General features: G+C 54.1%; 1 protein-coding gene and 1 long non-coding RNA gene across 4 annotated transcripts in view; one reads left to right on the top strand and one right to left on the bottom strand.

Moving 5' to 3' along the window:
• The window catches only part of PEBP4 (phosphatidylethanolamine binding protein 4), a 226,450-nt gene that overhangs the window by 186,168 nt on the left and 13,970 nt on the right, over positions 1–26,312 (top strand). For all 3 annotated transcript variants that reach the window (XR_013555053.2, XM_060653301.3, XM_060653300.3), the window contains 2 exons: positions 15,058–15,103; positions 17,361–17,474. Coding sequence is in view for 2 of the 3 variants with exons in the window: in XM_060653301.3 (XP_060509284.1) it covers positions 15,058–15,103; positions 17,361–17,474 (160 nt within the window). In the remaining variant the exon portion in view is untranslated. The remainder of the gene's footprint in view (positions 1–15,057; positions 15,104–17,360; positions 17,475–26,312) is intronic.
• LOC144616110 (uncharacterized) lies at positions 3,859–10,998 on the bottom strand. Its single transcript, XR_013555052.1, has 3 exons — positions 10,331–10,998; positions 10,067–10,161; positions 3,859–4,050 (listed from the first exon to the last, which is right to left on the bottom strand). It is a non-coding gene; the product is annotated as an uncharacterized LOC144616110 (long non-coding RNA).

Genomic DNA, 26,312 nt, shown 5'->3' with positions numbered 1-26,312 from the left:
TGAGATGCTAAGTGTGACCTGGGAGCAGTGCTTTTTCTGCCCTACATTGTAAAGGGGCAATTGTGTCCAAAGGGAGGGGACGTGAAACTAGGGTATTGGCGAGGGGCACAGGAACCTGCATTCTTGGGAGTCTCTGCCCTCCAGTGACCTCAATTATCTGCAAATGGCCTGGAGGCAGGGCTGGGCCAGCGCCTGGATGGGAACACTGAGGCTGCAGGCTGACTCACTCGTGAGTTTCTTGCCAGTGGCAGACCCTGTCATGGTGGCCCGTGGCTTCTCTGCAGGCTCTGAGCAGAAGACCACGATTAGACAGTTCCATAGCTCTGGGGAAGGCAAAGTGGACTGTCTCCATCCTTGGGGACTGCCCATCCCACCTCCCTCTAATGCTACCAGTCCCAGATCCCTTGACTCCTCCCTACCCCGCCCCCCACCCCCCCGGAGGGGCTTGTTCATGGCAAGTGGACTGCTGGATTGTGTATTTCCACTTCCCATTTCATCCCAAGTGATCTCATGTTCCCCTGACCAATTTCTACAATCAGATTTGGGAGAGGTGTGGGGCTCGGAAAAACTTGAGTCTCTTCATGGAGCTAATGCTGGGAACACAGGGGCAAGTATCTCTTTAAAAATACTCCCTGCATAGCAGGTCACACTGGCCTGTAGCCACAACACCCGGGGCTGTGATCTCATCAAGCTCCAGGAAGCCAAACAGGGTCAGGCTTGGCTAGTCCCTGAGCGGGAGACCTCCCAAGCAAAACACAGGTGTTGCTGGTGATTCAGCAGGCTGAACCCCTCCCTGCACAAGTCTAGCTCTTGTCAGGTGTTGGATGATTCTGTGAGCTCCTATCAGTACCTGGGCAGAAGGGGGCATGGTGCAGGCAGCGGGTGCTAGACGCTCTTTCCTTGCGCTACGTGTTACAGGTGTCGACACCACCGTTCTTAAGAATCAGGGCGAACATGCTTCCTCCCTCCCTAACCCCTGCCCACTTCCTAAGGTTGGTCAGCCATCGACCTAAATTCTCGCAGCTGTTTCAAACAGATAAGGGATGGAAGAGGAAAAGGTAGCCCCCAAGGGGCTCAGGAACCAACTGGCCCCCACCCGAACAGCTGGGGTCTGTGGCTGCCACCAGGCTCTGGGTCTCAGGCCTCAGGATGGTCCCTTCTGGTTTGGGAATGGGTGAAGATGAAAGGGGTCCATGAAATGAGGGCAGTCATTAGGCTGTTTTATGAGTACACAGATGTTCATTACACCCCAACCCCATCATTAGAGGCTGTGGCAGGAGAGAGCTCGGGGCCCCTTCTTTATTGCAGTAGAAACCGAGGGGTTTCTCCCCTAGAAGGGACCTCTGCTTCTGCTTCTCAGCCAGGGGTCCTGCCCAGGAGAAGGTCAGTAGCCTCCATTCCAGTCCTAACTCACTCCCTCTCCTACTCCTGCCTCAACTCAAGGAGGTGATATGGGCCCTGAAAGAGCCCACGCCCAGTAGCTAGAGTCTGGAAATAGGGGCCTTTCCATCCCAGTGCACAGTTCTCCCTCCCCTCCCCCCGCCAAGCACCACTATCAGGTGGGGAGTCTTTCTGCTTCTTCCAGGAAGCCCTCCCTGCCCTCTGTAAATCCTCTTGCTAGCATGCATCACATCTGTAACTACCCCTTCATTGTGTTACTGTCAGACTGTAAACCACCCGCACACCTGCACCGCACTTGGCACCTAGCACAACAGTAAATGTGGACTTCATTGATATCAGCCAGGAGCCAGGGCAGGTGACCTGGCAGAGAAAGAGGGATTCTCTGTGGCCCCCATCCTTCCCCCTCTGCCTTTTCCCACAGTGCAAAGGATCTGAGGAACCTGCTGCTTTCTTGAGGCCACAGTCAGCAAGTAACATAAACAAACCATCTGCCGTTGTCTAGACAGTGCCCCCACTTACCTCCCAAATGTAACCCCTTTGCACAAATCCCACTGAGCACCTGCTTGCATCTTTCCTTGCAGGCTGCCCCCTTCCTGTAGGGGAGCACCCAGAGAGAGAGTCTGGCGGGGCCAAACCCACTCCTGCAGGGGTCAGCCCTTCATGCATGACAGGACTGCAGGCTGGGAGGCTTGCCCCTCTTCCCCATTAGGGCTGCAAGCGCAGTGGTAATAGGCTGGAGCCCACCCTGCTGGTGCAGGCCATGGAGGCCGAATGGAGCGTGGCCAGACCCCACAGAGAGGAGGCAGATTAATCAGCTGTCATTTGCGTTCATTAAAGACCCCTTGCTTGTGCACTGCAGCCTTAGATGCCAGGGCAATTGACTGCTCACAATAAAAAGTTCTGGGGAGAAGTTTGTCTCAGCTCCCTGTGGCCTAGCCTTGGGATCAGCCTGGCATCCTAGAATCGCAGACTCCTGGGGTGGAAGGCCTCTGAGGTCCAGCCACATGGTTCAGGGATAGGCAGACTGAGCCCCAGATCCAGAAGCTTGGGGAGTCAGCAGCTGTGGAGGCCCCTTGACCCTCTTTGGGATTCTTCCCTGTTATCACCCCATCCCCTTTCCTCCCATCTCCTCATGGCCCTGGGCACTGTCACCTGGAACTGCTGGGCCCTCCTCAGGCTTGTGCAAAGACTCATTTCAACACACTTGGAGACCGATGACAATCCCCATAGGGCAGGAAGCCAAGCACAGCAACTGCCCCAAGCCTAGCTCTCCACCTGCCTTCCCATCAGCCCACGGGGCTCAGCTGAGAGGCCCCCCAATAGATGACCACCCCTAAAAGGACAGCCTAGTGACCCGGGCTCCACTGGCCTTGCCAGAGAGGGCTGTAGATCTCCTTTCTCTTCCCCAGGGTTATGTCAGTCCCCAAGCATTCCAGAGGCAGAGCAACTGTGAGGCCAGGGTGTTTACAGAGTTCAGTCTCGGTTGTTTTTGCATCGTAATTGCCAAGCTCCCCAGATTGGCATTTGCCTGCCGGGCACTGTAAAAGGTGACACAACAGAATGAGAGAGCAAGCCCCAGTCCTGGCAGGCCTCCAGCGGGTCACATTCACATTTCCCTTGGCCCAGAAAAAGGAGCCTGGCCTGACACAGACAGGCAGGGGTGCAAAGGCCCACCACACAGGCCCTGGCATGGCCAACGAATGAGAGGGCAGACTGGCAGCTTGCCAGGGATGACGGCTTTACTTGGGCATCTCAGAGGGGGGAAACCTGAGGAAGTCACTTAATGGCAGGCCTCCTACTAGGACCAGGCCCCCAAAGCAGACCCTGACCCACACACCTGGGGAGCCTCATGCAACCCCCCTCTGGTCTACAGGCTACAAGGAAGAACAATGCTGTCTTGCCTCTTCCTTCCCGGGAGGTCCCTGAACACCTGGGGAATAAACGTTCCCCAAAGAGCGTCAGGAGTGAGGAGCATGATCAGGGAGAAAGGAGCTACCATGGGCGTGTCAAACATCCCCTGCTAGTGCCCATCAAACTGCACCCAGGTCCCCCACCCAGGTCCTCCACCAGCAGGAGGGACTGCCCTGCCCAACGCCAGAAACTCAAATGTCCAGAACAGCAAGTGACACTGAGAGTCACTGATCTGGGGCTGTTTCTGCAACTCCATGTGGGGGTGCTGGAGAGAGGATGTGCCTGGTGTCTTCTCAGTCCTGGCCAAGCCCCAACGCCTCCAGTCCACCCATCTCTGACCGCCCAGGAGCCTGACCAGTCCAAATAGTCAGACTTGAGAGCTGGGGCCACTTCAGGACCAGTCAGTGCTGCCGGGGAAGGGTGATTCCAAAGGTTCCGAAGCCTGAAGGAGACCTGTCAGGGACAAGAGCTGGGCTGGTTCCCACCATTGCTGCCACCAGTCCAGAGACCCCAGGGAAAGTGGGCAGAAAGGTCTGAGAGCAGGACTCTGAGGCAGCACTTCTCAGACTTTAATGTACGTATGAATCACTGCAGGTTCTTGTTAAAAGGAAGATTCTGATTCACGTGTGTCCAGGGTAGCGCCCGAGATTCTGCATTTCTGACAAATTCCCAGGTGATGCTGCTGCTGTTCTGAGTAGTGAAGGGCTAGGGCAGCAAGGCCAAGTTCACTGTCAGCCCCTGTGGAAAGAGCAAGATGTGATTTGAATGAGACTTAGCATTTCTATTTATTGTCACACTTTCTAATGAGTACAGGGCTTCACAGAACCACCAGGTCTTGCCAGCATCTTTTCTTGCTCAACATCCTGATCCCCAAGCTTTTTTTTCCAGAAAGTCTGTCCATTCCTCCCTCCCTTCTTTCTTTCTTTCCTTCCTTTCTTCCTTCCGTCCTTCCCTCCTCACTCCTTTCTTCTTTCTTCTTTTTCATAAGGTCTTACCAGTCCTGGGCCCTCTGGCAAGGAAGGAGAGAGGAGGCCCAAAATTACGGATTATGCTTTATCTTCCCACTAGAACTGAGTTTGGAAGCCTAAAGTAGGGCAGAGGAGGAAGAGAAAGCAGAGAACAGCGCCCAGGAGCCTGACTCCCACCATTGCTACCTGCCTTCCCCCAGGAGGCCACAGAGGGCCCGTGACTGCTGGGCGCCCCCGTCTACACTCCATGCCCGCAGCCCCCCAGCCCCATTGCCTGCTTCTCTAGGACTACCAGCTTCTCTTAGGCGGCACGTGGAGAGGGCAGAATGGCCCAGAGGCAGCTGGCAGTTTCCTGAGACAGGGTTGGGAGTGGTGAGAAACCTCTCAGGCAAAAAGAGAGGAGATAGAAGGACTAGTGGAACCAGGAGCCAGTAGAGAAGCTGAACCACGTGCTCTGAGAAGCCTCCCGGCAATTGTGAAGGTGATCCCCACTCCACCAGGGGAGCCCCCAGATCCCAGAACCCAGGGGAGCCCCCATCAAGCTCTCGCAGCCACCCCGGAGTGGTCCAAACACCAGTGCCCCCAATCATCCATAAGCCCTGGGGTACCCTCTCCAGGCCAGGTGGGCACTAGGGGACTGCTGGGCCCCCACTGGTCCAGCTGCCCCTGGGAAGCAAAGGTCTGACCTGGGGTCCTCGTCTCAGGTTATTGGCCCTCGCCAGTGTCTCCTGTCCTCCCTCCTGGGGTGCAGCCACCATAGATAGGCGCCAGGCCTGAGGATGTAGCTTGCTCCCTCCGGAGGGTGCAGTTTCCCAAGCCCTGTTTATTTGGGGGATTAACTACCCCCATTTCCCAACTGTTCTGCCTCTATACTGCACAGAGAGGCGAGTGGACCACCCTGCAGCTCGATGCTGGAGTGCTGGGAGGGGCAGGGTTGGTGCTCCCCGCTCTGCTGACCACCTCTCCTGCTAGGGCTCCCCTTCCTTCCTACCTCCCCACCCCATCGGCCCTCACAGGGCAGCACAACAGCTCTGTTCTTACTCACAAACAACAGTCCTAATCAGCCATCTCTTTGTCCTGGTCTCCTGCCAGGGGCCTGGAGATTCCCACACCCGCTTGTCCGAATCCTGCAGTCCAGGCTTTAGCCTCACCACCGGCCCCTTCCAAACGCCCCATCACCCTGGTCTTCCCATCATACTCAGCCCCTGACATCCTGACATGCCCACCAGTGCCAGGCGGCCTAGGAGAGGGAGTGTAAGTGTGTGTGTGTGTGTGTGTGTGTGTGTGTATGTGTACTTTGTGAGTATGTGTGTGTGACTATGTACGTGTATATTGTATGTGTACATGTACATGACTGTGCATCTGTAGGACTGTGAATATGCATTTGTGAGTGTGCTGTGTGTGTGAATATGTGAGTATATATGTCAGTGTGTGAGTACATGTATGTATGAGCACATATTTTATGAGCATATCGTATTTGTGAGTGTGTATATGTGAGATGCGTGAGTGTGCATGTAAGCATGCACGTGTGTGCATGACTGTGAACATGTGTTTATGTCAGTGTGTGTGTGAGAGTGTATGTCCATAAGTACACAAGTGCAGAGAGCTGCACAGCAACGTGCATGTGTGAGCATGTGAGTGTATGTGTATGAGCATGCATGTATGTGTGTGTGTGAGCATGTGTATGTGACTGTGTGGACATGTGTGAGTGTGGGTGCATGTGTGTGGGTGCATGTGCATAAGTAAGCATGACAGCCGTATGTGTGGGAATGTGTGTGTGTGAGCATGTTGTGTTTATATGCGAGCGTGTGTGTGGCTGTGAACATGTATCTATGTGAGTGTGTGAGGGTATGTGGGAGCACATGTGCCTAAGTATGTGAGTGTGAGGGTCGTGTGCGAACATGTATATGTGAGCATGCATGTGGGGGGCTATGAGTGTGTGAACACATGTATGTGTGAGTGTGTGTGTGAGCAAGTGTGAGTCACTGTTCTCCCCTTCTCTGACTCTCACCCTGCCCCCCCACCTCCCTGCCAAGACCCAGCCTGCGAATGACCTTCAGACTTCATCTTCTCTCCCTGCTCCCATGAAGGAACCCAGTCCCTCCTCAGCTCCTGAGGCTCCTGGGCTCCTGTCTCAGCCCCTGCCACTCCCCTTCCTCCCCACCAGTTTTGGAAAAGTCTTGCCACTGTTTTGCTTCCCTTGCTCCCATCGCCCAGCAGTTTCTGGCCAAGTTTCCACCTGACAGCAGAGCCCCAGCAGCCTCTTGCCTCCCTCATCCAGGATCCTCTGTCTGCCCCGTGAGGGGACTCCCATTGGAGCCCTTCCTTCCCGACAGCTCTCCCTCCTGTCCTTCGTTTTCTCTGTCTGCGTGTGTGTGTGTGTGCGCGCGTGTGCGTGTGTGTGTGTCTGTGGGTGGGGGGAAGAGAAAGGAGCGAGGAGTGAAAGAAAGAAGGAAGCCGGGCTCAGATGGTGTCATTAAGAGATATTAATGCCCCTCATCAAGGCATATTAATAAACATTATGTGTCATGCGCTCCGCACACCCCGGGTGAGTGCAGACCCAGCGGGACGGGCCCACGGTCACAGCCGAGCAACCTCTGAGCCCACGGCAGAGCCATCAGCCTCATGAGACCAACCCTGCCAGGAGACTTCTCAGGACTGCCACGCCAAGAGGGAGCTGGCAGGATGGGTTCCCGTCCCCTCCCACCCCCTGCCGCCCCACCCCACCCCTAGTGGGCAGCCCCGGGGAAGGGGGACCATGATGACCCTTACACTGGGTCAGCACTGGGAGACCTGAGAATATTCCACTTCCTAATTTCATCTTTACAACAGCTCTGTGGGAGACCAGGACAGATATCATTATCATTGCCACTTCATAGGTACGGAAACTGAGACACTGAGAAAGTAAGCGTCTTGCTCACAGTCATGTAGCTAATTGGTAATGACATTGGACTGAAGCCCAGGTTGCCCTTTCGGATGGCTGTGTTAACGACTCAGTCACTAATGCGGTGGGGCTGCTTTTAACTGGATGGCACCACTCCCCTAGTTCCTGCAGCTGCCAAAAATCAGACCACGAAGCACAACTCCTTCAGCAGAGCAGGCGGCCTCCGTCCTCCAAGTGGTGGGTCTCCTGAGGGTCACTGCTCCTTAGCAGGAAATGTCCGGGAAGATGGGGACCAGAGGGAGCTAACCTGTGTAAAGACGCTGGCGAAGTGCCTGCACATTGTAAGCACCCGGCAAGAGGTGTTTCCCCTTTCTTTATGTGGTGACCACGACCACATAAATATTAAATTGTTGGCTCCTGAGGAGGTTTGAGCAGGCGGAAGGCCAAATGGCCCGTTCGTTTTGTTTGTTTTTTAGCATTGCAGTCTGGTGCTATAGCAGGGTGCAAAACTGGTTATTCACTGTGACAACCACAGTGGTGTTTAAAATTACATAAGGTAGTCTCTGTGTGTGTTTAAGAAGATAAGAACTAGTGTTTAATAAGATCACTAACCAAAATAGTTAAGATGAGAGGAGTTGGGGAACTAAAACTATAAGTTTCAAGAAATCAGGGAAATATGCTCACAAAGAATAGCCAATTCTCTACATGCTTCCAGATAGTGGAGGCATTCCAGAGACCTGTTGTTGATTCTGAAAGCCTCGGTTTTTGTTCCATGTATCTAGAAATGGTCATCTTCAGTCTAAACTGACATCGATGCATAATAATTATATTTAGCTACCGACTCATGATATTGCTTTCAAACTATCTAATATGTCTTGTCTGTTTCTAAGTGGAGCAGGTTCAGTAAGAACCTGTGATCTTTATTCCGTTTTCCTTCCCATTCCCCCTCTCTAACCCTGCTCCAGAGCTGCATCCATAGAATGGGTGATCTGTGGTAGGCAAGGGGCAAAGAGGAGCGGATCTGCCTTCTCCTGAGGTCTAAACCAGTCTCTGAGCTTCAGAGACTGAAAGAGGTTCAGGAGTGTCCTCCACAAGAGGTCAGAGGGGAGTCCAGCCAGTGCAGGCCCCAAAAGGACCAGAGGCTCAAACCTGGTACCCGTGTGACAAGAAGCTTTGGGACCCAAATGCAAGGAAGGGAGCCATGGTGTTCTCAGAACAGTTATCTCTATACAGAATGATCTGGGGGATTCTTTTCCTTTCTAGAATTTTTTTTTTCTTTTTTGTGTTTTAAAACTTTTCTACAATGAGCATGTGGTACTTTAACGATCTGAAACAAAATTATCATTTGTAAAAGAGAGGTGTTTGCGTTTGGAGTCCCAGACTCACCTGTTCTGAATGAGGCCACAGTGGTGGAGTTCAGCCCCACGCAGCTCTGACCTGCCACGTGGGTAGTGCTCCAAAGCCCGGCCCCATCCAGACACTTTCTTGACCAGAGACAGCTCCACTGGCCCACTCTGATGACTCTCCTGGGTACACGATTGCTAAGCATATGGAAGAAGTCTTGCCTAGGGGCTGTAGACCCAAAGTGTAGGTTGCTGGTGGCTTTGATGCTCAGGAGCATTGCCTGCCATTCAAACCTAACCCGTTTACATTTCCAGCCTTATCTTGAGCTTCTTCCAGACCCACCTGCCCTTTTCACGTCTTGTTTGCATATTTATACATTCTTAATATAGTTCCCTCAAATTAAGCTGCCCCTCCCCTATCTGTCCACTGGAAAACTAAAAAACCCCTAAACGTCCTTCAAGGCCCAGAGAGAGTACAGCCTCCTTTCAATGGATTTTCCTAATCACTACCCCCAGACAGTTACAACTTCCTTTCTCTGTGCTCCTCCAGCACTCCTCACAGACTTCAATTATTTAGGCCTATAATAGAGTTATTTCTTTGTTGGTTTACCTACCTCACTAGACCACGAGTTCCTCAATACCGTAAAATGGGTCTCATTCATATTTCTGTCTCCAGCACAGGGCTTCTCATTCATTGACTCATTTATCTACCCATCTCCCCAGCCATCATTCCTCAGGGCCAACTCCATGCTAGATAATATCACATACACACAGGTGCGAGACACTGTGACTTATTTGGAAACCACATGCACTTCCACATAGCCTGGAACAAAGGGCCTGGACCAAAGGGCCTGGACAGCCTGTACTTTTTAAGCCACAGACAACCTTGACCTTGGCCTTGGGAAATCTTGCCTCTTAACCCAGTGTCATGAAGAACGCTGAACCCCTGGGAAAGGCTCCTCTCTCTCATCTGGGTAACCACTTACTCCAAGAAGCAGATAATAACCCCTCAGCCACACCCCACCGCTCCCCATTTTGGCATCTGGATACCCGAGGAGGTAACTGACTCCAGATCTGAAGCCTAACTAGGACTCAAAACCCAGGGGTCTGTTGCGAGTCAGTGCCAAGATACCAAGTCTGCAGGCTACCCACTGGCACATTATCTAAAGACTGTTCACCACTCAGCCCCACTGCCCATGAAGGTGCCAGGAAGAGGACTATCAGGGCTTTGATGATGACACTTCTTGAGGGAAACTGGGTACACAAAATAATTGGCCATCCTACACCCTGGAGTCTAGAAGCACTCAGTCCCCAAGAGGGCTCAGGTGAGTGACTCCTTCTCACCACTTCCCACAGACTCCATTTCACCTCCCTCAGCGGCCAGCCCTCCTTTCCCTGGCCTCAGGGCAAAAAAGCAGGCCACAGGATTAATTGATCACAGCCTCTCCCTTAAGCAGGCACCGGTCTTCAGGGCTGGGTCCTCTCCAGGCTGGTGTTAGGTGGCAGCCACAGCCCCTGGAGACCTCAGAGCCCGGGAGCTGTCAGTGCCTTTTACTTACCCCTTCTTAATTGCAGAATACACAGATTGCTGGGTAGCACTTTCCAATCCTGTGCCTTTTCCTGGATCCTTTGCCACTTGGCAGCTTGCAGGCAGCTGTGCAAAACAGCAAAGGAACTTTCTCATTTGGTGCCCGTGTCAGAGAGCCTGGAACTCTGTTTCCAGTTTCCCTTTTTTCTTTCTTCCCCTGCCGCACCCCAAGTACTGTTGCGTTCATTTCTCCCTTCAGTCTCCCTTATCCCCACAACATCTTTCTGTAACTCACCTTTCAAGTTCAGGACTCTTCTGACAGCGCCACCCACCCTGTGATCAAAAAGTGAAAGTTACCACTCTGACTGAGGTTTGCAGCCAGGCAGGAGAAGTGATTGAATCTTCCTGTCTAGATTGGAAGAAGTGGGTGAAGCGATTAAATCATCTCCCGCAGACTCTAGGAAATGTGCTGCTGACCCTCTACCCCAGGGGTCAGCAGGCACCAGTCCCTGGGCCTCCACAAATGCCCCGGTGGGCGGACAGTTGCCTGTAGGTAATTGAAGGGGAATGAGGAAACCAGGCTGGCCTCCATGCTGGGGGCCCCACCCACCAGACCTCACAACCCGAATCTGGCCACCAGTCTCAAGAAGCCTTTACCTAAGGCTTCTCCAGGCTGGGGAAGGGGTGCCTCTGGACCCTTGATTCTCAGGAAGTGCCACTCTCTGGTGTCCCCATGGACAAGAAACAAAAGATAGAAGTGACTTTCATCTAGTTGGCGCATCTGTTTGTGGTACTCCAAGGGCTTAATATACCCGGGACCTCTGGGACCTGGCCCGGAAGGGCAGAAGGATCCAGGTCCAGACAGTAGCAGTGTGGCCCCGTCAGAAGATATGGGACAGAGTCAGGAGTAGAGGCTTCTAGTCTTGGCATAAAGGCCAGCTACCCATGGCACCTTAGACAAAGCCTTCATTCATCTCTCTGCTCCTTCCACAAACGTCTGTTGGACTTATTATTTTAGCGTGGGTTCCCCCAAAGCAGAGCCTGAGACAAGGAGTCTATTGCAAGTAGTATATTTTCAAAGGGACGCAAGGAAGCACCAGCAAGGGGGAGGGTAAGAGAGCAAAAGGAAGGCACTCAGTCGAGGTTCATGAGCAAACAAGTTCCACTATGGGTACCTGGAGCCAGTGTTGAAATATGCTGCTCCATCATTCCCCCCAAGAGGTGAGGAGCTGGAGTATTTGTGCCTCATTTCCTAGCAGCCATTGGTTAGGAGCTGTTGTCAGAGGATATTAACACCCCCCACCCCCCAACATGTCTGCCCTATTGTGCAGGTGATAAAGCAGGCTCTGGAGGCCAGAGGTGATGCTGTGACTCTCTGACTCTTGGTCACGTTTCACCTTCTCTTAAGCATCTCATATGCCAGCTCCCAACTAATGTCTATAAACCCAGAAATTCCTCCAGAGAGTCCATAGAGTCAAGCTTCTTCTCTGCATTTAGAATAATTTGTGCCTCTTCCTACACCAGGCAGTTGTGCACATACCCTACATGCACACACATGCACACATGCACACATTCATACATGCAGGTGCACACATATTGGGGACCAACTTCTAAGAAAAAGAGGAGACTGTTCTTATATCCCGGGCATTTAAGGGTCCTACTGAGCAATCTTCCACCTCTACCTCTCCTCCCCTTGCCAGAGGATGCTAATAAGGAAAAGAGTTGCCTCCCTAAGGTCATCTAGTCTCTAACACTTAGAAGGGCCCTGGGTATCCTCCTAAACACACTGCCCTAACACCTCAGGTGTTCCTGTCCTGATACCCTGAGAAAGCCATCTTGGGCTTTTCGGTGTTCTTGAGGATCAGAAACCCAACAATTTCTATGCTGTTTGTAATTTCTATAATTATTTCCTTTTTTTAACCTTAGCATTTAGACAAGCTCCTTTTGAAAATGTCAATCTGTCTTAGCTATAGTAAGGGAAAGGAGGTTTTGTCTGGGATGGGCCCATCTTAAAGAGGAGCAGCATACCTGGGGGAGGGGGAAGGCCAGGAAGGAGGGGTCCAGGTGAGGAGGCCAGGTGTCGGGGAGCTCTCAGCAGCCCCTTCCCCACTGCAGACTCTCTTTCCAAAGCTCTTGTCTGCTCAGACTTGACAGGTGTGGGATCTGTTCCTTAAATGCTAGGTTCATTGCCCACCCTCAGGCTCAGTCCTGTCTCCCTAGGAAGTGTTTAGAACCATAGATTCCCACTGCCCACCCCATCCCCCCACCCTTGAAATATCCCAGAATCTCATCCATCCCCAGGGATTTCCAGCTTTCTAAGGTCATCTCAGGCTAATTGTGGTACTCCAATCCATGAAGACATTTCGGAAGAGCTCATGGTTTCATATGGGGTTGGAGGGCGGGGCAGGCAACTATTTAACCATTTCTGCTGTGGCCGCAGTCCTCCACGTGATATCTGTGTATTTTAATAATAGTCTTCCTAAAACAGTGCCTCCTGGGGAAGTGATAGGGTCATCATGACGTTGTAGGAAAAGCATAAGATGTCACTGTGGGTCAAAAGACACAAGATCTTGAGCTAGTGGGTCTCAAAGGTCCGAGGGTCTAAGGCGCCTTCCTCCTGGAATATTCTGAGATTCTCCCACTCACTGCTCTGTGGCTCTGGACAAGCAGTTTGAGCTCCTTGGAGTCTCAACTTTCTCACCCTTTGAATTTGGTTTCCTAAGGCTCCTACCACGTGTTGATTATATGGTAGAAATTTTGCCCACCCCCAGGACAGACCAATGGGGGAAGGCTTATGCCCAAAGGAAGCCTAGCCCATCCTCAACCCAACTTGAGTACTTACCAGCCACACTGACCACATGCTCTGCAGGGGCGCCTCTACAGCCTGGCGCTTCCTTAGAGCCTTCCTGCCCTTCCTTCTAAGGACCAGTGCCTGTCTGTATAACAAGCTCCAGAGAGACCCTGAAAACTCTAAAGCCATCAGTGCCCTCTGCTTACGCTCCCCCAGCAGCAGCCTCAGCTGAGCTCTCCGCCAGGGGAGGCAGGCAGGAAGGACTGCTGGCTTTACTCAATGAATCGGCGGGTGTGCGGGTGTGCGTGTGTCTGTGCCAAGCTGGCCCCGGTTGATGAGAAAAGACTCCCTGGAGTGAAAGGGAGGGGTAGGAGGGCCTTTCCACCCTGATCAGGGCCACAGATCAGACTTTCCATGCTGTTCTGCACAAACTCCCTGACCTTACAGGCCCCAGCCCCCACCCTCAACCCTCCCTGCACTCACACAGAGGAGAGAGGCCTGTTTATCACTCTGGGTGGGACCCAAGCCTGTGGGGAATTGAAAAGAAACAGCCAGCTTAGGTTGCTATTGTTTTGTTTAAACAAACCGCTGGCTGGGCTGACTTGGAGAGGAGTGAGGGGGAGGCTGGGAGCACAGAGCAGGCTGGGCTGGGCCGCTCTGGGCTTAGTCCCCATCTCTCAGTCGCCCTAGAGCCACCAGAGAGCTATTTCGGGAGAGTGGGTGCTAAGGCTTGGGCCCTCACGTCTTCTCCTGGGAGAGATGGAAATCAGGGGAGGGGCCTCCGTTCCCCAACCCCCTCCCTCTACCCTGGCGTCCCCTGGCTTCTCAACCCCTGGCCACACCTGGGCCCTCTGCCAGCCCTGGGAAAGACGGCCCGATACTGGGGGAGTCAGGGACCGTGCAGGAAGCCAGCCAAGGCAGAGCTGGCCACGCACGGCCCTGCTGTCCCAGGGACTAAATTTGAAGGCTGCCTGGACGCTCCGGAGCAGACAAGACTGCACGAGGGGGCTGGAAGGGTGCCAAAGGACAGAGATCTCACCTGCCCAGGGTGAGGAAAACCAAGTGGGAAGGGGGCCCAAGGTGGAGGGACCCATTCTTCTGCCGTCCTCTGCCCTTTCTCCCAACCAGGGACGAGTCTGGGGGAGGGGATGTTCTGGCAAAGGAGGCCCAAAGTGAGAACGGTTGGTGGACAAGCTATATCCCAAAGGGGAAGAGATCAGGGGGCTTCAAGAAGACGGGGGTGGGGCTCTGACTTTGTAGAAGGTAGCCCGCACTAGGAGCTGGGTCACCCAACTGACCCCAAGAGTCTCCACAGAGAAATGAGAGATCTCTTAGCTCCCTGCTCCCAAACCCTCATCCTGAGCACCTCTGTGAGGGGAAGGAGCAGAGGCTGCCTCAGGAGGGCTTGGTGGAAAGACAGCCAGGGCACAGTTAGGTGTTGGCAGAACCAGTGAAGAGCCATGCTAATCACCATCATTAAGGCTATAAAACCCCACACCTAGGGGCCCCGAGCTGTGGCACAGACCCAGGGGCCCTGCTCCAGTCCCTTTCATCTGAGCATCTCCCAGTCCTGCACAAACAATAATTAGCACCCGCCCCCGGGATCGCCTCATTATCCCACAGACGCGGAGCAGAGGAGAAAAGGGAGGGGAAGGAAGAAGAGGGAAACTGAGGCCAAAGAATCTGCCCAGAGGTTGTGGGCTGAGTCCCATCAAGAACTTGCCTCAGAATCAGCGGTCCAACCTCCTCCTGCCCTCCCTGCCCTTCTGGTTACTCAGAAGCCACTGGCCTAATATTCTGAAGGCCCCAAAGAGAACCTGAGAGGATGGGCTGGCTTAGCAAGGCTGTGAGGATTGCCAGCCCCTGCCTTAGATCTGACCAGACCCCACAGGCAGAGAGTCGTGTCCTATGCCCAGTCTAGGGGCGCAGAAGATGGGAGTGCCCTTCCAGAAGTGTCCTCTCATGTTCAGGGGGTCCATCCCTCACCCCCAGGCCACCCTCAGCGATGCCTGTGTCTGTCCTCTCTCCCCGGACCCCCTGAGGCGCCATTCCAAACCCTATAGCCGGTTCTGGCAACGCATCCCAGGAGCAGCCATACATGTTCCTACTCCTCCATCGTACTCCCTCAGGGAGAGAAAGAAGTCAGCAAAACCTACTTGGACTGAAGTGTGCTGGTATGGCCTTCCGCTGCCCCAGGAGTCTCTCACACCTGTGTCTGTCTCTCATTTCAGGGTGTTGATATGAAGAAAGGGAAGATTCAGGGCCAGGAGCTGTCAGGTGAGTATGACCCTCAAACACCCCTTGCCCCAGCCAGGGCAACGGTGATGGCCACCAGAACCATAATGAAGCAACTCAATGTTGAGACTTCGCAGTGTGCAAGTGCTGGCCCAGGAGTTTACTTGTATGCTCTAATGTCATGTTCACAACTGTGCTTTGAGACCACTGCCACCAGTATGTCTGTTTTAAAGAGAATGAAACCGAGGCACAGACCCACCTGTCCCAAGTCTCATGACAAGTAAGAGGTGGGGCCAGCGTGAAAGGCAAGGGTCTTCAGGAGAGTGACTGGCAGAGATTGGTGGGTCCCTCTCTTCCCTCCGCCTGCCTTCCTGTGTTCCCCTGTACCCAGTCCCACGTGATCTCCTTGCATGGGGCTCTGTAGACCTCCCGGAAAGGGCTGAGCAAAAAGATAAATGAGCCTCATAGTTCTGTGAAGCAACACAGGCCAGATAGGCCTGGCTTCAAATCCCAGCTCCACTGTTTACTGTCCACCTGACTTTACCTCTCAGAGCCTCAGTCTCCTCATCCAGAAAATGGCGACAACACCCATCTTACCAAGTTGTGGTGAGGGTTAAGGGGATATCACAAGGGAAAGCACTTAAGGCCTGGCACCAAGAAGTGGCTCGCCATGTGTATCCCTTCCCTTCCTCCTCATAATCTCTCGCCTCTACTCTTGGAGGGGGGATTCTTCAGGAAAGCCCTGGTGAGGGGGGTTCAGTCTCCCATCTCTCCTGAGGATAAATTCCCAGTTGCACTGAACCAGTGAGTTCCAACCACAGCCTTATGCACACAGATGCACAGACACCAGCCTTTGGCAGCGTGGCACACACCCACACTCCAGTGAGCTTGGCACCCAGCAGCCCCTGGCCTTGCTCAAAGCTGACCCGGCCGCATCTGCCCTCCACACACCATGCACGTGAAGGACACACGCCGGCACCCACCTATGCTCAGCAGCCTTTCTCAGCGTTGGCAGTGTTTGTGAAAAAAAAAATAATGACCCACATCTGCACACACACTGACGGAGACCCTCCAAAACAGCCTCAGCGAACAAGCACACTCTCCCAGCACTCGCACCTGCCCCAGCACAGACCCCAAGTCATACAAACTCACAGGGCTCCTGGCACACCCTGTGCTGTGCTCACTCTGAACACATGCACGCGTGCGTGCACGCACACAACACACGCGTGTATCAGATCTGCAACCAAAAACTCAGGGAGAGATGAATAGTCAGGAATTCCCCTAGCTGCGAGCATGCTGGAGGCCCCAGTGGCCGGAAGTGCACCATGAGGAACAATTCCAACAGCTCCAAATGGCGAGTCCCTCTTGTCTAATGACCAGGAGAGGGAGGTGACCATAAAGAACCAAGCTCCCTCCCACCAGCATCCTCGCTGCAAACACTCCATCCCCACCCACCCCCAGGAAGATTCTTGGCTCTTTAGAAAGGGAGATGAGGCGAAGGGGAGGAGGCAGAGGCACACGGTTTGGCAGGAGGCCCCACTGGAACCAACCGCAAAAGTCTGGCCCATAAAACCCCTGCATAGACTTGGGGAAAGAATGAGAGATGTCCCCGCCCCACTACCCCCCTACCTTAGAAAAAGATCTGCCTCCTGCACCGAGGGCAAAGGGGAGGGAGATGGGCCTTCTCCTCCGGAAGAGCCTGAGTGGGCTCCCAGTGCCCCGAGCACCCAGATCCTACACTTCCATGATCAAACCTTTGAACCGAGTCCCACCCACCCCCGTAACCACTTCCAGATCCTCCGGATCCAGCCAAGAAATTGGCTTCTTTGGGAATTGAGTTCATAAGGAAATGCTGAAAAAATAAATAAAAATCTGCTGCCAAACACTCTCACAGAGGAAGACGGGTTTCTCTTGAGGCAGGAAATCCATCAGGATAGACTAAAACAGCAAAGGGATAACACCAACACCCACCAGCCAAGTAAGGCCCAGGAGTCCCACCAGTGCCCAAGACCTTCAAGCAGCTCACTCCTCCTCCTCCTCCTCCTCCTCCTCCTCCTCCTCCTCCTCGTCCTCCCACCACCACCCAAAATAAGGTGTTTCCTAAAGGAAACTACTGAAGATGAGATCCTGCGAAAGATAAATCCTAGTAGTTTGCAGTGGGGTAAGCCCCCGGCTGGGACCCCAGGAAGGTCAGTGGGGACCATGGAAGGCATAAAGAATTATCTTGAGAGAAAAGAGCCAGGGGTCTCTGGGCTCTGTGCGGTGTGGGGCCCATCCTCTGTCCTTCTTCTGCCCCTAGCCTACCAGCCTCCCTCCCCACCAGCACAAAGTGGCTTCCACCGCTACCAGTTCTTCGTCTATCTTCAGGAAGGACAGAACATCTCTCTCCATTCCAAAGAAAACAAAACTCGAGGTAAGGCCTCCCCATCTGTCAAAGCCAGTGTAAATTCTGGGGTGGAAGTGGATGCTTTGTGCATTAATGGGGAAGCTGGGACCTTGACTCCTTACCCATGAGCTTTGGAGGCCGGAGTCAAAGGGTAGTGTTTCTTGAAAGTAGACTGGAATGAGTGTCCTAAAGATTTTAACATCAGATGTGTTCTCCCCCCATAAGTAAGTCCCGCAGATCACGATGGTGGCTTTAGCTGGCCCGGAGCCAGGTAGAGAACCATGTCCCCCATTCAGCCTTGAATGGCATGTGCAGGCAGCTACCCCACAGCACTTCTGCAAGTAATTGTACGCTCTAATTGAGTCTGATCTGGGCAAGAGGGCCCTGGAATGCCACCCTGCCAGTCTGTCTTCGTTGGTCATTAATTGTTCTGTCTGCCCAGTATTGCCACAGTGGTGGGGCAAAAACTTCCCAGCCATAACCCTTCCACTAGCTTCTCTGAGCAGCCCTTCTGGCCTCCTGGAGAGAATCCACTCCCCGTAGCCTCCTGATGGCTAACTGAAGGTGGCCTTGGTCCCCCTCCAACCAAAGCTGGGGAGCAGGAAGGAAGACTCATGGACATCTGGACACTGCCATGCCTCAGGCAACTCACCTGACCCTGTGTGAGCCATGACCCCTCACTGAGCTTTAGATTTCTCTCCAGGAAAATGGGAAATAAAGTATCTCTGTGCACTCTATCACCTCCCCCATTTGGGGGAAGGGAAGAAAATGTGGAATGCACAGATGCCATCTTGGGAGTGCAAACAGCACATCCCCCAGGCTGGCAGGAAGGTGAGTGGGCGAGTGGATGTCATCAGCCATTTGCTCTCACCCAGTGACCTTGACCAACTTCCACCCACTGGGAAGCCAGGAAAGGTATTGTTACAAGCCTGTTGCCCAAAGGCCCCAGAGGAGAGGAAAGTGGAGCCCCGAAAGGTATTGGCTGAGTGAAGGAGGCCTTCAGGTGTGCTGAGCAGGAGCCACCAATCACAGAAGGCTCCGGGCTGCCCTGAAAGCAGAGTTGGTGCAACCTTTCCACTGGTGAACCCTTCCCAGGTGCCCTCAGCATCTTGCCAATCTGTAAATCTGTTTTAAACCGCTTTCCCAAAGACACGCTTTCAAATTTGGATACAGAGAGAAAAGGAAAACAATAATGTATCTTGCCCAAGCCAAGATGAATTTCTCCAGTTCCCTGGATCACTCTCGCCAAAGACGTCATGAGCCCCCTTACACCAGTCCAGGCACTGTGCTTTCTGAGGGCTGAGAACTGGCACCTGAGCCCACGACGGTCCCCCAAGAGTACAAGTCTCACAAAGTAAGGCGTGCCTGAGTCCCACTGTTAAGACATCAAGATCACAATGCCCCCACCCTGGGCTAGGATAATGCTCAGACTGTCCCCTGAAGGAGGCTCCGGCAAGATCAAGTGCTTTCTGAGGGGCGGGGTGGGAGGGGAAGGAGAGAGCAGTAGGTGAAGCCAGGAGAAGCATGAAAGGGGGCAAAGGGAGAAAGGAGGTGCCTACCGCAAAGACACTTGCCGTCCACCGTGGCTGGGGTCCTCAGGTTCCACCCGTCCTCCAGAAAACACAGTGGCTGGTGTGCCCTTCCTGTGACACTGGCAGCAGGCAAGGAAGCTCTAAACCTCTGCGGCCTGACACCCACCATCAGTCCCTTTGAATCTTTGCCAAAACCACAGTTTCTTGTGCACAGCCCCCTCCCTTTACGTGAAAACTTAGGAACTGGACTCGCATCTGGGCAGGGTCCCTTGGCTTCTGTGTCATTTTGCTTGCCACCCGAGATGGAGGTGGGAAAATCATCCTCCCAGATGGGCCAGGGTACCCGTCCCATCATAGGACACCTTCCTGTGTCTAGCACTGTGCTAGCGGCTTAGGAGAGGATAGGATCACATAGCACAGGGAATGTTCCCTGCCCTCAGGGGGCTTACAGTCTACTTTGAAAACACTTATATAACAATGCAGAGCAGCTTATAATTAAGCACTTAATTGTGTGTTTCTGGCTGTAAGGACAACGGGAGATCGAGTGGATTTAGGGATAGTCCATACCTTCCTAAGATCCCCTTCTCTTCCAGAAGACACACCCTCTTCAGCTGGGAACAGTGCAAAGGTATTTTACTGCAGGGTGAGGAAATCTGTATTTCCAGTCTCCAGCTAGTGATTTGACTTTTGAGCAATTCAACTACCCTCTCTGAGCCTCAGTTCCCCCATCTAGAAAATGAGGGGTTGGATCTAGATGATCTACAAACCTATATGGCCCTGAGGCTACATGGAAGAGGTGCGGCATGGGCTGGGCCTGGGAGAAGGAGGCCATTTGAATCCTTGAGTGAAAGAGAAAAGGCGCTCTGGGCTGGAGAACCACAGATGCAACGATTATTTTGGAAAAGTGAGAAGGAGCACCCCTTGTGAGGAGCAAGCCCAGCAGAGGCCTGACCTTGGTGGGTGCCGTGAAGTGCCAGTAGGTCTTGCCCATGGGAGAAGTAATACACAGCAACCCCTCTTTAGAGGTGACTACGCTGGAGTGGTGGGCAGGCCGGAGAGGAACAAGGGCACAGGAGACCACCAAAGGTGCGGAGATGCATGCCCAGATGAACCCACGGGGCGTGGCAAACGTAGAAGCCGCCCTTGCACACTGTCAGAAGTCCAAGGCCAGGCGCTCTCTGAAGCACCCGCACAGCGCTTGGGGACTCATGGAGCCCCAGGCTGGACCAGCCCCCAGGAGACCAGAATATGGAGCCAAGGAGCACAGGCCCTAGGGCTCACTTTGGTCTAGTTTTCTTTCCGTGGGAAGGCGTCCTCGGAGGAACAGGGGAGTCCTAGGATATATGTGCTGTAACCAACCACTTGTGTTTTCTGGATGCACAGGCAGGAACAGCTTCCAGAGACTGGAAGGGAAAGTGGGTGTGTAAGAGCCAGGTAGAGAGGCATCCATGAAGGGTAGTTGACCTGAGCCAGTCCTACTGAATCCTTTCCTCCCTAGGACTTAGGCGTGGATGACAGTTTAGGTTGAGAAGCATGTGCGACATTATTCTAGTTGAATTTGTAGGACCGTGAGGGCCAGGGAACATTGCTTAGTGCCAGGGGCTGAAACCCTCCGCAGGGTTTCTCTTTATTCCGTGACCTCAAAACAACATCTATAGGATCAACAAATGGGATATCTTGACATCCATGTGTCACCTTGGACAAGCCACCTCACATCTCTGGGCCTCAATTTCTATATCCTCAAGATAAGGGGTTGGACTAGTTGGGTCTACCACTGAATGACCCATAACAGATTTGCTCCCAGCTTACCGAGTTCCCCCCACCTTGGAGTTCTGCGGGACAAGTGCAGGGAGCAAGTGACCAGTCTTGAAGAACCTATCCAACTCCACACACTTCTGGATGGAGGCCTTCAATCAGATATTGGCCTGCCAGGACCACAGCACAGGCCCTGGAAGGGCAAGCCAACTTTCTTCTAGTTTATGAAATCCTGCCTTCCCATTCCTCCTGCCTTTACACAGCTCCTTCTCCCCGCCATTTTCCCCTCCATGCTGGGCACGATTCACACATGCCCTCTGCATTCGTTGGGATGACAGTAGGTGCCGAATGTGTGTGAGGCAGTGTTCTAAGTGCTGTGGGCACAGAATTGAGCCATGTGGACCAGGTCGGTGTTCCCATGGATGCATGGTGTCACCCGGTGTAACCCTGTGGACAGTTGGGAGTTCACAGAGCTAGTGAAGGGAGATAGATAGCTCAAGCATGACCACATCCCCAACAGGGAACAAGAGTGAAGCTGAAAGAGCCTGACCTGATGCCCTCTGACCATGGCTGGCCCAATTTCACTGACATTTGTCCCAAAGGCCACACCGCCCCTTCCTAAATTTGGGCCTGTAACACATTGGACTTGTACCTCTGTCCAACCCCTCTCACCCAGCTCTAATCCCTCTCCCCTCCACCTTGTATGCCCAAAGCCCAGTCTGGCCTCTGGGCTCATCTGTGATTCATGACGGTTTGCCTGCGCATCGGCCTCACAGCAGCCTTGGATTCGGCAGGTGGCTTCCACGTTGTAGAGGAACCAACCAAATGAGTTGAGGGGCCATATCTGAAGAGAGCCCGCAGACAGCGCTGATTCGCACCTCATCCATGCACCCTTCTATACCACACGCTGCCACATGCCCACTAATTCCTGCTTAGTTCCCATCAGTGCCCACCATGCTCCCCCTTTGCCTGCTGCTGATCAGGGCTCACCATTTCTCCCCTTCCCCAAGCCTGGTGGCCCCGCCCCCCCCTGCAGAATATGAGTCTTGCTGATGGCCCCATCGTGCCTTCCCACGGGGCAGTCTTCTCTCAGCCGACAGGACCCTGCCCTCCCCTGCTGCTGTCCGTCTCCACATGCTCCGTAACACTTGGTTTTGCCTCCTTAGTCACCTGCTTTTATCTCTTTTGTATTAACCATTTTTCACTTGCACAGGCCTCACTGCCACCATGAGACTATAAATTCCTTGAGGGAAGAACTCACCTCTGCCATATGTTTCCTTTTTACCACCTGTCCCTGTGCTCAGCCCCCTGTGAAATTTCAGTCAATGAGGATGTTTGTGTATGGGACACACCCATGTACACACACACACACACACACACACACACAGCTGCACGTTCTCACACCCCCATATTCAAGTCATCGTCAGCTTCCTTTAACACCCGGAAAGACAGCTGCCTCTGTGAGCACCGTGTCCACAGATGAGTTTTGGCATTCACATCCTCCTTGTCCCAACCAGGTGGGCAGGCAGGACCACTTGTGCCCAGCCTCTCCACCAGCCTGCCCTGCTCCTCCCTGGCTGGATCCTGTAGGGCGACCAGGACAGTGGCCATTCCTTCTGCCAGGCGAATAAGGAAACTGACACCCAGCACAGTGAGTGGCTTGGTCAACCAAGGGTCCACAGTTAAAAGCAAATTACCTTTCTTCTGACTCCTGGGGCGAGGCTCTTTGCTCCTATCACTTACTCACCCACATTCCTCACCCTCACCCCTCTCTCTCCTCACCCAGACCACCTGGGCCCTGGTGTGGGGACAAAGAAAGAGCAAGTCTATCTTGGAGTCCCGAGTGTCCTTGGCCAGCAGCAGCAGCCACCCAAGGCAGCGTCCCCTCACACCCCCTCCCTGGAGAAGGTGATAGCCAAGCACTGTGTAGACACTAAAAGTCCTGCCGAGCTATGGCCTGTGTGGTGCCACACCTCAGCCACCTGGCCCAGAGGTGTCACGAGCCGGCCTCACGGCCTCAAGCTCCTCTCTCGAGTGAGCGGGGGAAATCCCCTCGCTGCCCCACAAGATGACATGCCAAAGCTTGTTCCAGAAGCATCTCCAAGGCAGTGAGCCCAGGATGGTGCCACAGCACCAAGGGAGCTAACAGGCCACACCAGTCTCGGACACCTCCTTACCGAGGCAGCCTTGGAGGCCTGCAGAGAGACTGCGTCTCTGGGAGGGGCAGAGAAGGGTCCTTGGGTTCTGGACCAGGCAGCCATAACCCACTCCCCAGCATCACAGACACCTGAACTGAGCAGCTCCTGGGTGAGCCACCCACCCATAGAGGTCAGAGAGGAGGGATGGGCTGAGGCTTGCCACACAGTGGGATTTAAGGCTTGCTTGTGGCCTCTAAAGGCCTGAGGGGCACCATGGGTGATTGAAACAGTAGGCACTGTGGGGAAATGTTTGAAAACACAGGCCAAGGGCAGGAATGCAGCAGAACTCCGAGAAGTGTCAACAGTAGGAGGCATTGATGTAGAGGAACTGAGGCTGGGAGAAAATCCACAGGCCTGGTGGCAGTGAGCTAGAAGTACATGGTATAGGCAAACGTAGAAGGAAGAGTGCCCTGCCTGCAGACCATCCCCAAACACGCACACAGACACACACAAACACACACAGCCCACTGCAAAACAGCCCCTACCCCCTGCCATGACCTCCCATGGTGGTTCACCTGGCCAGGCCCCAGAACCCACCCCCCCCCCACCCCACCCCAGGCCCAGCCCCTGAATCACTGTGTGGGCTTGTGTCAGGCAGTGGGGCCCCACCCACCTGGCAGAGCGGGTAGGACTGGGGGCCTGGCGGCGGCCCAGATGGGGCCATCCTGGGCAACTCTCAGACAGGCACCCTGGCTAGGAACTGCCTGCAACCTCCACAGGCCGCAGGCAGCCCTCTTCAGGAAGCACGCCCCAGTCAAGCCAAACATCAGTCGTCCAAAGCGGTATTGAACAGATCAGCAGGAAACCACAGATAATCCCCAAATTTCACCCAGAGTTCCAGCCAGCCACCACCAGCAAATACTGGAATGGAGCAGCGGAAGCTTAAACTGACAGGTTTGAGCCTCCTCTCTTGCTCCCTTCCCCACCCCCAGCCCCAGCCTCAGGACCAAGGGGGACATCCTGGGTGATCCATTTCCCCGGGTAATTAGGAATTGCACTTCCACTCTCCAATCCTCCCGAGTGCTCCAGAGGAGCTGGGTGACCGCTCCCCACCTCAGAACCATCCCCCACCCCCAGCATCCCCACCCTCTCACTCCTGCCAAAGTCAAAGTGGTCCCCTCTACCCCATGCCTCTCAAGCCAGCAGGATCAGCCACTCAGCAAATATTCTCCAGGAGTAATTGGATGTGATGGAACGAGGGCTTTTCAGCTCCTGAGTGGAAGTCTCTGGATGTCATTTAGTGGCACAAAAAATAAGAGGCCCGGGCCTCCCGCCTACCACCACCAGGACATCATTAATCTCAGCAGAAAGGCATCAGTGCCTCTATCACTGCAGCCAGCCCTGCGAAGAGCCAGACAAATTACAGACCTGAGCCAGGCGCACGATGGGGCGGTTATTAGGCTGGCGTTCAATTTTTGTTTTTTCTTCGGGGCCACTGTCCCCTAGGGGGAGAGTCAGGGGTGGGGGACAGGGAAGAGGGTGGCCACCTTGGTTAGATACACCTCACCCGCCTTGGGAGACAGGGCCACTCAGTGCCAGTAGAGGCCCCAGCAGCTCAACTCACAAAACAGCTCAGAGGAGGCCAAGCCCAAGTCTCAGGACCCCACCCCCTTGTTCTCCAGCCACAGGAATGGAGGCCTCCCTCCCAGTGGGGGCTTCCCAGCCCCCACTTGCCAGGCTGAGCAGGAAACACTTGAGGGCCCCAGGAGGACCAAATGGCAAGTCATGTGGGAAATGTCCCTGGGCTACAGGTAGGACACACAGGGAACACTGCCCTGTGCTATTGGGAAGGCCTAAGAGTAGATCCGCTGAAGAGACGAGGGCGAAGCTAAGGATGGGACCCCATCCGCCAGGAGCTGCAAAGCTGTGCTGCTGGCCAAGAGAAGGCCTGAGAAGGCCTAGCTTGTTACTAGTCCAGGGTTCATTGTCTTCTATTATAAACCCGTTGAGGACAGGAGCAGGGCCTCCATCCAGTATACCCCCCCATGCCTAGCGGACACCAGGCTGCGGCTCCCAGTTGGGCTGTCAGTCTCCCCTCAGCCCAGAGTTCTCACATTCCAGCAGAGGAGTCACCCATCCCATGCCCACAAGTCCTCCGAGGGGGAGGGGCTGGCCTAGGAGAATATTTCTCAGTCCCCCACAGACTGGGGAAGCTGGGGGCAGAGAGTGACTACAGCACCTGCCCCAGGGCAATTCCCACACATTCCAGCCATTGCTGCCCCTGGGACTCAGGGGCAGAGGATGAGTAACTGAAAGCTTAGAGCCCCTCTCCCAGGTGTTGAAGACACTGCCTAAGGGAGATCAGGCACACAGTAGTGGCTCCGAAACCTCCCCCCACCTCCGCCCCACAGCTTTAGGTAAGCTGACCCAGCACTCACTCCCCTTGGCCCATTTGTGGAACATCTGTAACATCTAACATCCTTCATCGCCAACATCTTCCCTATCAGCCCCAACCAGTGGGTAAGAGATCAGCCTCTAGTTTTTCGGAACGAGAACGGTGTGCCCTACGGTTGCGCAGGGAACAATGGGCACATCACGTGCAGCAGCCCCGCCCTGAGGAGACCCGGCCTATGTTCCAACCACTGGGTGGTTCAGGAAACAGGCGTCAGACATCCTCCTCCTCTCTCCCTCCTGCCACAGAGCCCTTTGCAGTACACTCACTACCCCTGCCCTGGACCCAGGAAGAGCCCATCCTGGGTGGCCCCAGGGTCCAAGGGGAGTGGCCTGAGCACAGCCAGCATCACCACCCTCTTCCTGCATGGCAGCAGCTTCTCTGCAGCTCCAGGATCGGAGCAGTGCCATACAGGATGGGACTTTCCTCCAAATGGTGACCACGAAGCCACAGCCTCCAAGCTCCCCATCTCTCCACACACACACACACACCCCTGAGGGCCTGACTCACCCCTCTTCCTTCTAGAACTTGCAAAGGGTCAGTTCCTCTTGCCCTTTGTGGCAGGAAACGGGGGCGTGAGGAGTCACAGCCAAACCAGGGGAGGAGGCAGCAGGAGGCTAGCAGCCAGCAGCCTGTACCCACTCTCCTGAGGGACACAGGGCCTGGTTTGAGGAGCTGCCTAAGAACCACAGCATTGTCGGACATGTGACCGGGAAGGAGCTGTGAGGCTCCCAGGGCACTCCAAGCTCAATCAAGAGAAGTCCTCTGAATTAGGGAAGAGCAAATCTGCAGCAGGGGAGCGAGGTCTCCCTCGGGGTGCAGGGGATTTCTTTCCACCAACTTGCCCTGATCTCGTGATGAGAGTTTCAATTCCCTCCTGGCCACCAAGGTTTCTTCCTGCCCTACTCAGTGGGGAAGGCCCCCTTGTCCCCATGCCTGCCACACACCAGTTCACCCATGAGCCCTTTTCCTGGCTTGCACATGCATA

Source organism: Panthera onca, chromosome B1, assembly GCF_046562875.1.
Source record: "Panthera onca isolate mPanOnc1 chromosome B1, mPanOnc1 haplotype 2, whole genome shotgun sequence".
NCBI lineage: Eukaryota > Metazoa > Chordata > Mammalia > Carnivora > Felidae > Panthera > Panthera onca.
Note: the sequence above shows the minus strand (reverse complement) of the source record. Positions and strands in the feature narration are given on the sequence as shown.